This window comes from Salvelinus fontinalis, chromosome 21, assembly GCF_029448725.1.
Source record: "Salvelinus fontinalis isolate EN_2023a chromosome 21, ASM2944872v1, whole genome shotgun sequence".
In the NCBI taxonomy this organism is placed as follows: Eukaryota; Metazoa; Chordata; class Actinopteri; order Salmoniformes; family Salmonidae; genus Salvelinus; species Salvelinus fontinalis.
In genome coordinates, this window is record NC_074685.1 from 30877944 (window position 1) to 30890437 (window position 12494).

The following is a 12494-nucleotide window of genomic DNA, read 5'->3' on the forward strand; positions in this document are numbered from 1 at the left end:
TTGTGCAGCATGTTTACACATTTCACATTTCTTTAAAGTTCTGATTGGGAGCATTTTCTAGATCTTCTAAATCATCAATTACTTCACCACATGGTCAGTGGGGCAGATTAACCCTGACATGTCCACTACACTCACTCACCCGTCACCACAGAGCTGCTGGACGTGCCTCATGGGTCTGCTAGGCAAGTCTATGAGGATCTGGGATGTTGTGGGGAGGGGCTGTTTGGCTGACTGTGTTTATGTAAGTGGATGATGTGTAATTCCTAGGTATTGTGGGAATATGTGAGTTCCTAATAGTATGTGTGTGTTTTGTTTGCTGTGTGTTGGTCCCCTTACCAACTGGAGCCCGGTGGGAAGCTGAACAGCTGGGCGTTAAGCAGCTTTCAACCTGTCACAGACCCTCCCCACAGCACCACCCCTAGTCCTAACCGTCCCCATCCTGTCCCATCCCCCACTGGGCCACTGATTTCCACATCCACACTAATACTCCATCCATGGTCTCTGCTTGTAATACTGCCCACTGCCCAGCATCATTCATAAACCGTTTTCATTATTTATTTTAATACAAAACACTATCCTTTGTGAACTAAGAAATCATCATTATTCCTCCCTCTTTGTCACACACACAGTCATGCATAGAGGAAATTGCACCTCAGTGTGGGTGAGTAGGGCTCTGACGGTCATGGGATTTTGGATGACGGTAATTGGCCAGACAAATGACCACGGTCTATGTACATTGAACACAAATATAAACGCAACATGCAACAATTTCAAAGATTTTACTGAGTTGCAGTTCATATAAGGAAATCAGTCAATTGAAATATATTCATTAGGCCCTAATCTATTGATTTCACGACTGGGGATACAGATATGCATCTGTTGGTCACAGATACCTTAAAAAAAGGTAGGGGCTTGGATCAGAAAACCAGTCAGTATCTTGTGTGACCACCATTTGCCTCATGCAGCGCGACACATCTCCTTCGCATAGAGTTGATCAGGCTGTTGATTGTGGCCTGTGGAATGTTGTCCCACTCCTCTTCAATGGCTGTGTGTAGTTGCTGGATATTGGCGGGAACTGGAACACTCTGTCGTACACGTCGATACAGAGCATCCCAAACATGCTCAATGGGTGACATGTCTGGTGAGTATGCAGGCCATGGAAGAACTGGGCATTTTCCAGGAATTGTGTACAGAACCTTTATCATGCTGAAACATGAGGTGAGGGCGGCGGATGAATGGCACGACAATGGGCCTCAATATGTCAACGGTATCTCTGTGCATTCAAATTGCCATCGATAAAATGCGGTTGTGTTCGCTGTCCGTAGCTTATGCCTGCCCATACCATAACCCCACCGCCACCATGGGGCGCTCTGTTCACAGCGTTGGAATCAGTAAACCGCTCGCCTACACGACGCCATACATTCATCCGTGGAGAGCACACTTCTCTAGCGTGCCAGTGGCCATCGAAGGTGAGCATTTTCCCACTAAAGTCTGTTACGACGCCGAACTGCAGTCAGGTTAAGACCCTGGGGAGGACAACGAGCATACAGATGAGCTTCCCTGAGACGGTTTCTGTTTGTGCAGAAATTCTTTGGTTGATGTGCAAACACACAGTTTCTTCAGTTTTCCAGATGACTGGTCTCAGATGATCCCGCAGGTGAAGAAGCCGGATGTGATGGTCCTGGGCTGGCGTGGTTACACGTGGTCTGCGATTGTGAGGCCGGTTGGACGTACTGCCAAGTTCTCTAAAACAACGTTGGAGGTGGCTTATGGCAGAGAAATTAACATTCAGTTATCTTGCAATAGCGCTGGTGGACATTACTGCAGTCAGCATGCCAATTGCACACGCCCTCAAAACCTGAGACATCTGTGGCATTGTGTTGTGTGACAAAACTGCACATTTTAAAGTGGAGTTTTATTTGTCCCCCAGCACAAGGTGCACCTGTATAATGATATGCAAGTGGAAGGATTATCTTGGCAAAGGAGAAATGCTCACTAACAGGGATGTAAAAACATTTGTGCATAAAGTTTGAGAGAAATCAGCTTTTTGTGCGTTTGAAACATTTCTGGAATCTTTTTGTTACAGCTCATGAAACACTTTACATTTTACTGTTATGAAGGATATTTTATTTTCTTGACGGTTTTCTTCCACAACCGTCGGTTACACGGTTGTACGCTAATTGTGCCATCCCTATGCGTGAGAGCAATGCAATTCCAGCCCTTTGTTTTGGCCCCTTTGTTACAAAGAGGGTCTTCGAGAGAGGAACGAAGAGAGCTCAAAAAGCCTGAGAATTCTGCTCTACATTCAGAAACATCCCGACGTCCAGCTACTACTGTCCAGCCGCTACTGTGTTAGCTGCCACACATCTGCTTTGCAACTCTCAGAATTTCAACCTATCGACTGGAAGTCTCTACACACATGCACTCGTAGGTGCTTCATCACTGCAAAACACTTTTGCGTACACACAAACACCACACACACACACACTCTGGATGAGCGTGGTCACATTTGCCCTTGGCAGCGAGCCATCTGTCATACACAGACTGAAGGATCCAGGCCGCGTCCTGACGGCCAAATATAGTCAGCTAATGCAGAGACCACTCCGACAGTTAAAAACCTGCCTGTGTCCGCTCCAGCAGTTATCAATAAGAATCATTTTAATCTCATGTTACAATCGAATGTTCACCATGTTTCGGTCCCGTGTGGCTCAGTTGGTAGAGCATGGCGCTTGCGACGCCAGGGTTGTGGGTTCATTCCCCACGGGGGGACCAGGATGAATATGTATGAACTTTCCAATTTGTAAGTCGCTCTGGATAAGAGCGTCTGCTAAATGAGTTAAATGTAATGTAAATGTTTCTGAAAAGCTCATCTCCTGTTTCTTTTCTCTTTGTGTCGTTTTCAGGGTGTGGTGCGGTGTCTCTGGCATCCCAAGCTGAATCAGATTATGGTGGGGACTGGAAACGGACTGGCTAAGGTCTACTACGACCCTGTCAAGAGTCACAGGTACGCTGCGCTGAGAATGCTTACCTTTATGGTAGCTGTGGACGGAAGTTGAGTTTTTAGCTGTCCTGTACATCATCAGTCTTTTTCTGACTTCACTGTACAAACTCCCATTGAGAAATGATAGTTTGTATATTTGATAATAGGTCTGAAGTAGTGTTGCACGATATACTGAAACGTCGGTACTTTTTTGATACTAGAACATGACAAACGGGTCGGCGCTAGAATTTTTGTTACTTTCGGTAGTTCTGTCATATGTGAAGTCTCACGTCATGTACGGATTGAAAGGATTGAGTCTGTCTAGTCATTTGTCTGAGTCTTCTCAAGGGGGCAGTAGTAAGCTAGACAGGCTACTTGCGCTTGTGCATGCAGCTGACACAGCGAGAGCCACTTTTGGGAAGCAAGCGAGGGGAGAGAAAATGCCGACAGCATGGCTTCTTCGAACGAAAACATACCTCCATGCCCGCAGCTTGTTGACAAAAATGGCCCCTGAAGCGAAATATGGGAATACTTTCCTTGCAGAGCAGATGAGGGCCAGCCCACCCAAACAACTATGCAAAAAGTGTTACAAGGCCGTGCAGTGCAAGGGAGTTTTAGTTCCAAAACTACTTTTAAAAAAAATTGTATTGTAACGTTATTCTACTAGTATCTACAGGGCCATCAGAATGTTTTCAAACCCCTTGACTTTTTCCACATTGTGTTGTTTTACAGCCTGAATTTAAAATGTATTAATAGTTTTTTTTTTTCACTGGCCTACACACAATACCCCATAATGTAAAAAAAAAAAAAAAAACTTTTTGACTAAATAAGTATTCAATCCCTTTCTTACAGCAAGCCTAAATAAGTTCAGGAGTGAAAATGTGCTTAACAAGTCAAATAATAAGTTGCGTGAAATAATAGTGTTTAACATGATTTTTACCTCATCTCTGTACCCCACACATACAATTATCTTTAAGGTCCCTTAGTCGAGCTGTGAATTTCAAACACAGATTCAACCACAAAGACCAGGGAGGTTTTCCAATGCCTCGCAAAGAAGAGCACCTATTGGCAGATGGGTAAAAAAACGCAGACATTGTATATCCCTTTGATTTCACCCTGAGGCCAATGGTGACTTTAAAATAGTTTGTTTAATGGCTGTGATAGGAGAAAACTGAGGATGGATCAACAACATTGTAGTTACTCCACAATACTAACCTAATTGACAGTCACAAGAAAGAAGCCTGTACAGAATAAATATATTCAAAAACATGCATCCTGTTTGCACCAAGGTTCTAACGTAATACTGCAAAAAATTTGGAAAAGCAATTAACTTTTTGTCCTCAATACAAAGTGTTATGTTTGGGGTAAATCCAATACAACACATTACTGAGTACCATTCTCCATATTTCAAACATAGTGGTGGCTGCATCATGTTATGGGTATGCTTGTAATCGTTAACGAATTGGGAGTTTTTCAGGATAAAAAAGAAATGGAATGGAGCTAAGCACAGGTAAAATCCTATAGGAAAATCTGGTTGTCTGCCTTCCACCAGACACTGGGTGATTAATTCACCTGTCAGCAGGACAGTAACCTAAAATGCCCAATCTACACTGGAGTTGCTTACCAAGAAGACAGTGAATGTTCCTGTGTGGCCGAGTTACATTTTTTACTTAAATCTACTTGAAAATCTATGGCAAGACCTGAAAATGGTTGTCTAACAATGATCAACAACCAATTTTACACAGCTTGAAGAATTTTGAAAAGAATAATGGGCGAATGTTGCACAATCCAAGCTCTTAGAGACTTACCCAGAAATAGTCACAGCTGTAATCGCTGCCAAAGGTGCTTCTACAACATATTGACTCAAGGGTGTGAATACTTATGCAAATTAGTTATTTCTGTATTTCATTTTCAATACATTTGCAAAAATTTCAAAAAAATGATGGGATATTGTGTGTAGATGGGTGAGAAAAAACATACACTACCATTCAAAAGTTTGGGGTCACTTAGAAATGTCCTTGTATTTGAAAGAAAATATTTTAAAAAGTCCATTAAAATAACATCAAATTGATCAGAAATAGGCCTCCCGGGTGGCGCAGTGGTCTAGAGCACTGCATCGCAGTGCTAGCTGCGCCACCAGAGTCTCTGGGTTTGCGCCCAAGCTCTGTCGCAGCCGGCCGTGACCTGGAGGTCCGTGGGGCGACGCACAATTGGCTTAGCGTCGTCTTAGGGAGGGTTTGGCCAGTAGGGATATCCTTGTCTCATCGCGCTCCAGCGACTCCTGTGGCGGGCCGGGCGCAGTGCGCGCTAACCGAGGGGGGCGGGTGCACGGTGTTTCCTCCGACACATTGGTGCGGCTGGCTTCCGGGTTGGAGGCGCGCTGTGTTAAGAAGCAGTGTGGCTTGGTTGGGTTGTGCTTCGGAGGACGCATGGCTTTCGACCTTCGTCTCTCCCGAGCCCGTACGGGAGTTGTAGCGATGAGACAAGGTAGTAATTACTAGCGATTGGATACCACGAAAATTGGGGAGAAAATAAAAAATAAAATAAAAATTGATCAGAAATACCGTGTAGACGTTGTTAATGTTGTAAATGACTATTGTAGATGGAAACGGCAGATTTTTTATGGAATATCTACATGGGCGTAAAGAGGCCCATTATCAGCAACCATCACTTCTGTGTTCCAATGGCACGTTGTGTTAGCTAATCCAAGTTTATCATCTTAAAAGGCTAATTGATCATTAGAAATCATTTTTGCAATTATGTTAGCACAGCTGAAAACTGAAACATGCTGGCCATCAAGGCAGAGTTGCAAAGAAAAACCCATATCTCAGACTGGCCAATAAAAATTAAAGATTAAGATGGGGAAAAGAACACAGACACTGGACAGAGGAAGATTGGGAAAAAGTGTTATGGACAGACAAATCTAAGTTTGAGGTGTTGGGATCACAAAGAAGAACTTTTGTGAGACACAAAAAAGATGCTTGGGGAGTTCTTGACGCCATCTGTGATGGTCTGGGGGTGCTTTGGTGGGGGTAAAGTGGGAGATTTGTACAGGGTAAAAGGGATCTTGAAGAAAGAAAGGCTATCACTCCATTTTGCAATGCCATGCCATACCCTGTGTACGGTTGGAGCCAATTTCCTCCTACAGCAGGACAATGACCCAAAGCACAGCTCCAAACTATGCATTACCGGTAACTATTTAGGGAAGAAGCAGTCAGCTGGTATTCTATCTATAATGTGGTGGCCAGCACAGTCACCAGATCTCAACCCTATTGAGCTGTTGTGGGAGCAGCTTGACCATATGATACGTAAGAAGTGCCCATCAAGCCAATCCAACTTGTGGGAGGTGCTTCAGGAAGCATGGGGTGAAATCTCTTCAGATTACCTCAACAAATTGACAACAAGAATGCCAAAGGTCTGCAAGGCTGTAATTGCTGCAAATGGAGGATTCTTTGACGAAAGCAAAGTTTGAAGGACACAATTATTATTTAAATTAAAAATCATTATTTATAACCTTGTCAACGTCTTGACTATATTTCCTATTCATTTTGCAACTCATTTCATGTATGTTTTCATGGAAAACAAGGACATTACTAAGTGACCCCAAACTTTTGAACGGTAGTGTATATTTAATGCGTTTTGAATTCAGGCTGTAACACAACGAAATGTGGAATAAATCAAGAGGTATGAATATCTACTAAAGGCACTGTAAATTCAAATAATTTTTGAGTGACAATAACATGAACATATATTCAGCATGACATTCATGTGAGCATTATAATATGACAACCCAAAGGTAATGTGAAATGCACTCAACTTATGACAGCAGTATATTTAGAGTACTTTGTTTGTCTGGGCTTGTGGGCTTGCTAACAGTAGCCACTAGCCCAACAGCAGCCCTGGGTGGAGCATTGCATCCTGGGAGTTAAAATGTACTCTGGGAATCGTAGTATGCTGTGCAAAATTCATTGTATTTCTATGGTAGTTTTTATTGCAAAAGGCCTGTAGAGGCCCGGATACCCCTATCCCGGCCAACACCTCAGCACCCCCTGCAGCAACTTGCCAAAGCCCCCCCCCTTTACCCAAATCCAGACAGCTGATATTCTGAAAGAGCTGAAAAATCTGGATCCCTACAAATCAGCTGGGCTAGACAATCTGGACTCTCTCTTTCTAAAATTTTCCGCCGAAATTGTTGCAACCCCTATTACTAGCCTATTCAACCTCTTTCGTATCGTCTGAGATCCCCAAAGATTGGAAAGCTGCCGTGGTCATCCCCCTCTTCAAAAGAGGAGACACTCTAGACCCAAACTGTTATAGACCTATATCCATCCTGCCCTGCCTTTTGAAAATCTTTGAAAGCCAAGTTAACAAACAGACTCAATCGCCTTGGCTTCTCAAATGACTGCCTCACCTGGTTCACCAACTACTTCTCAGATAGAGTTCAGTGTGTCAAATCGGAGGGCCTGTTGTCCCATCCGGACCTCTGACAGTCTCTATAGGGGTGCCACAGGGTTCAATTCTTGGGCTGACTCTTTTCTCTATATGACATCGCTCTTGCTGCTGGTGATTCTCTGATCCACCTCTATGCAGACGACACCATTCTCTATAAATCTGGCCCTTCTTTGGACACTGTGCTAACAAACCTCCAAACGAGCTTCAATGTCATACAATACGCCTTCCGTAGTCTTCAACTCCTTTAAAATGCTAGTAAAACTAAGTGCATGCTCTTCAACCGATTGCTGCCCACACCCTCCCGCCCAACTAGCATCACTGGACGGTTCTGACTTAGAATATGTGGACAACTACAAACACCTAGGTGTCTGGTTAGACTGTAAACTCTCCTTCCAGACTCACATTAAGCATCCAATCCAAAATTAAATCTAGAAACGGCTTCCTATTTCACAACAAAGCCTCCTTCACTCATGATGCAAAACATAACCTCGTAACACCCTCAGCAAACTGGATGCAGTCTATCACAGTGCCGTCTGTTTTGTCACCAAAGCCCCATATACTACCCACCACTGCAACCTGTATGCTCTCGTTGGCTGGCCCTCACTACATATTCGTCGCCAAACCCACTGGCTCCAGGTAATCTATAAGTCTTTGCTAGGTAAAGCCCCGCCTTATCTCAGCTCACTGGTCACCATAGCAACACCCACCCGTAGCACACGCTCCAGCAGATATATTTCACTGGTCATGCCCAAAGCCAACACTTCCTTTGGCCGCCTTTCCTTCCAGTTCTCTGCTGCCAGTGACTGGAACGATTTGCAAAAATCACTGAAGCTTATCTTATATCTCCCTCTCTAACTTTAAGCATCAGCTGTCAGAGCAGCTTACCGATCACTGTACCTGTACACAGCCAATCTGTAAATAGTACACCCAACTACCTCATCCCCATATTGTTAATTAACCTCTTGCTCTTTTGCACCCCAGTATCTCTACTCATCATCATCTGCACATCTATCACTCCAGTGTTAATGATACATTTTAATTATTTCGCCTCTATGGCCTATTTGTTGCCTACCTCCCTACTCTTCTACATTTGCACACACTGTATATATATTTGTTTCTACTGTACGTTTGTTTATGTGTAACTCCGTGTTGTTTTTGTCGCACTGCTTTGCTTTATCTTGGCCAGGTCGCAGTTGTAAATGAGAACTTGTTCTCAACTGGCCTACCTGGTTAAATAAAGGTGACAAAAAACAAAAACAAATAGAAGCTTCAAAGTGTGTGTTTTATGTCATTTTGGCTCAAACTATTCATATAATACATTAAATGATTTGGGTATAATGAATGTCATTTGACCCAATATTAAGGCCATAGATGAGCAATTTCAGCTTAACGTGTATCAAATTATATTTTAAAACCGTTTAGATGTACTTTTTAAATGATTTTGTTGTCTGGTATGGTTTTGCATAAGGATTTAATTATTATTGTTATTTAATAAGATGTTTTATTTTTTCAAGCAATTTAATATAGAACGGAAGATATTCTATTTGTTAATTTTGTTGTTCTACCATTTATCAACATATTGTTCAATGTTTAAAAACTAAAGCCCAGTGGTTATTCAGTGACTTAAGCTAATACACTTTCTTTTTTTGCTGTGGTATTGTTTCGGTATCGAGTATCGTTTTGGTATCAAGTATCATGATATTAAACCTGGTATCAGTATGGAAGTCAATATTCTGGTATCGCGACAACACTAGTCGGAAGTGGGTTGTCTAGACTCCATCCTGTTAGGAGCAGATCAGAAGAGACTGGTCTGTACTGTATCTAACCTACAGTCACCCACGTTTGAGAACTGTGTCTCCCACATCATGAAATATGAACTATGGTGTCTCCTCTATCTCTCTGTGTGTAGGGGAGCTAAGCTGTGTGTGGTGAAGAGCAAGAGGAAAGAGAGGCAAGCGGAGACACTGACGCAAGACTACATCATCACACGTAAGTACCTCAACACACACCTGTGCATTATTTAGTATGAGATCTACAACACACCTACCATATACCATCCATGATCACTTAATTCTTTCCTAGCTAGTAGCTCCTTGTAGTCATAACTCAAGTTAAACAGTAGCTGTCGATCCTAGCACTGTCATATAGGCATTATAGACCCTCTTTCCCTCAGGGTAACACGTTGTGCAAGGCATACAATTTAGTCCGTTTACGAGGTGGACAATTACCAGAGCAATTTGGCTTAAGTGCCTTTCTCAAGGGCACTACAGCGGTAGGAGCTACCTTGAACCAGCTACAACCATCTGGTCACCAGTGACCTGCTCCGTCCCATATGTCACGGTGTTCCAGGAAGGACAGCCATCCTAGTCTAAAACGCACTGCACCAGATCACAGAAAGCCACCACATTACTGCATGATGTGGAGTGGGGGGGCTTGTGAAAGCTTGTTAGACAATCGGAATACTATACACACATACACCATGTTTTCCGTCAGGAAAATGTAGCGCTAGACATTTGACCGTTCTTCTTACTGAATTCCGATGCACACTTTGAAGATGTTAGAAAAACTGTCCACATGTACTTTTTCTCAGACAACAAGACCAGTAACGATCAGCAAAATCACTAGCCTATGTCAATCTACTATTCCCCCATAGTAGAAAAGTTTACCTATTCTTTTGGTCAGCTTGTTGAGAAGGAAATAGCCTATCCCGAATGAATAGAACCAGTAGGCCTAGGCTATATAAAATAAAATAAACTTTAAAAGCAATGAGGCTGATGCAACATTTAGCTTAAAATGTTGATAAACTATTATTTCTTCAGTAGGCTATGCACCAATGTTCGTTCCACACTGCAGTGCTAGCGGTTTCATGTGACAGAGATGAAAATATCCGCTAGAAAGAGGGGAGATCTAAAGATGTAAGAACTAGCATGGGCTGCTAATATGGCTAGGATTGTGCCTTCGGCTACTGAACGGTGAAAGAAAGTTGATTTGAAAACCAATAGAACATGAGAGAAATAGGCTACTGGTTTCAATGGCATCTGGAAGTCTTTACAAAACAATAGACTTCTGGTTTCAATGGCATCTGGAAGTCTTTATGAAACATTAGGCTACTGGTTTCAATGGCAGCTGGAAGTCTTTATAAAACATTAGGCTACTGGTTTCAATGGCATCTGGAAGTCTTTATGAAACATTAGGCTACTGGTTTCAATGGCATCTGGAAGTCTTTATGAAACATTAGGCTACTGGTTTCAATGGCATCTGGAAGTCTTTATAAAACAATAGGCTACTGGTTTCAATGGCATCTGGAAGTCTTTATAAAACATTAGGCTACTGGTTTCAATGGCATCTGGAAGTCTTTATGAAACAATAGGCTACTGGTTTCAATGGCATATGGAAGTCTTTATAAAACAATATGCTACTGGTTTCAATGGCATCTGGAAGTCTTTATGAAACATTAGGCTACTGGTTTCAATGGCATCTGGAAGTCTTTATAAAACAATAGGCTACTGGTTTCAATGGCATCTGGAAGTATTTATGAAACATTAGGCTACTGGTTTCAATGGCATCTGGAAGTCTTTATGAAACAATAGGCTACTGGTTTCAATGGCATCTGGAAGTCTTTATGAAACATTAGGCTACTGGTTTCAATGGCATCTGGAAGTCTTTATGAAACAATAGGCTACTGGTTTCAATGACATCTGGAAGTCTTTATGAAACAATAGGCTACTGGTTTCAATGGCATCTGGAAGTCTTTATGAAACATTAGGCTACTGGTTTCAATGGCATCTGGAAGTCTTTATAAAACATTAGGCTACTGGTTTCAATGACATCTGGAAGTCTTTATAAAACAATATGCTACTGGTTTCAATGGCATCTGGAAGTCTTTATGAAACAATAGGCTACTGGTTTCAATGGCATCTGGAAGTCTTTATAAAACATTAGGCTACTGGTTTCAATGGCATCTGGAAGTCTTTTATAAAATTATTGCCTCCACAGATATGGTTGAATTTTGGCTAGGTTACTTTGAAGAAAGGTAAGACATGCCTCATAATATGTAGTAAAACATTCAGGTTTCAAACAAGTATGTTTTCAAAATCCATACTGCCTTTAGATCGTTGCAAAGTGCTGTGTGACGCGCTGATGAAGTCTGCCTTCCGTTGCCTATGCATCTGAATGGCGAATGGGAAGCGCGCATCAATTACAAGTTGAGGAATAAAAATAGTAGCTCATTTTAGTCATAGCCATTAAAACTGTTTTTAACACGCTATTTCATTTAAAATTGTTGCGCAATGATTGGGCTTATAAAGGCACACTTTTCACTCGAGCAGCAACGAAGAGCTGTTTGAGGAGCTTAGCAGCAACGAAGAGCTGTCTGAGGAGCTTAGCAGCAACGAAGAATTGTCTGAGGAGCTTAGCAGCAACGAAGAGCTGACTAAGGAGCTTAGCAGCAACGAAGAGCTGTCTGAGGAGCTTAGCAGCAACAAAGAATTGTCTGAGGAGCTTAGCAGCAACGAAGAGCTGTCTGAGGAGCTTAGCAGCAACGAAGAGCTGTCTGAGGAGCTTAGCAGCAACAAAGAATTGTCTGAGGAGCTTAGCAGCAACGAAGAGCTGTCTGAGGAGCTTAGCAGCAACGAAGAGCTGATTGAGGAGCTTAGCAGCAACAAAGAATTGTCTGACAGATTTTTCTCAAAAGGGCTTTTCGTCTGTAACGCTGTGCGCATGTGATAAATAAGATGCATACCGTATGTACACATGCGCCATTTTTATTCCACAAAATTATGCAAATGAACCTATAGACAGATAAGCATGACCTGTCAAATGTATTTCCATCGACTGGGATTTCCATCAATGAATACGCAAAAAAAGCATTGTTTAGCAATGGGATTTGTTTGTTTTTTTAGATAATTGGCCGGAGCCAATTTTATTTATCTGCTTTTCACATTTTTATCGTCCAAATGCCGACTTACCGGCTAACGGAAACCTTGACACACACACACACACACACACACACACACACACACACACACACACACACACACACACACACACACACACACACACA

General features: G+C 42.4%; 1 protein-coding gene across 1 annotated transcript in view; it reads left to right on the forward strand.

Moving 5' to 3' along the window:
* The window catches only part of LOC129818643 (WD repeat-containing protein 70), a 93131-nt gene that overhangs the window by 72274 nt on the left and 8363 nt on the right, over positions 1–12494 (forward strand). Inside the window, exons 14-15 of the mRNA XM_055874745.1 lie at positions 2904–3004; positions 9342–9421. Coding sequence (XP_055730720.1) covers positions 2904–3004; positions 9342–9421 — 181 coding nt within the window. The remainder of the gene's footprint in view (positions 1–2903; positions 3005–9341; positions 9422–12494) is intronic.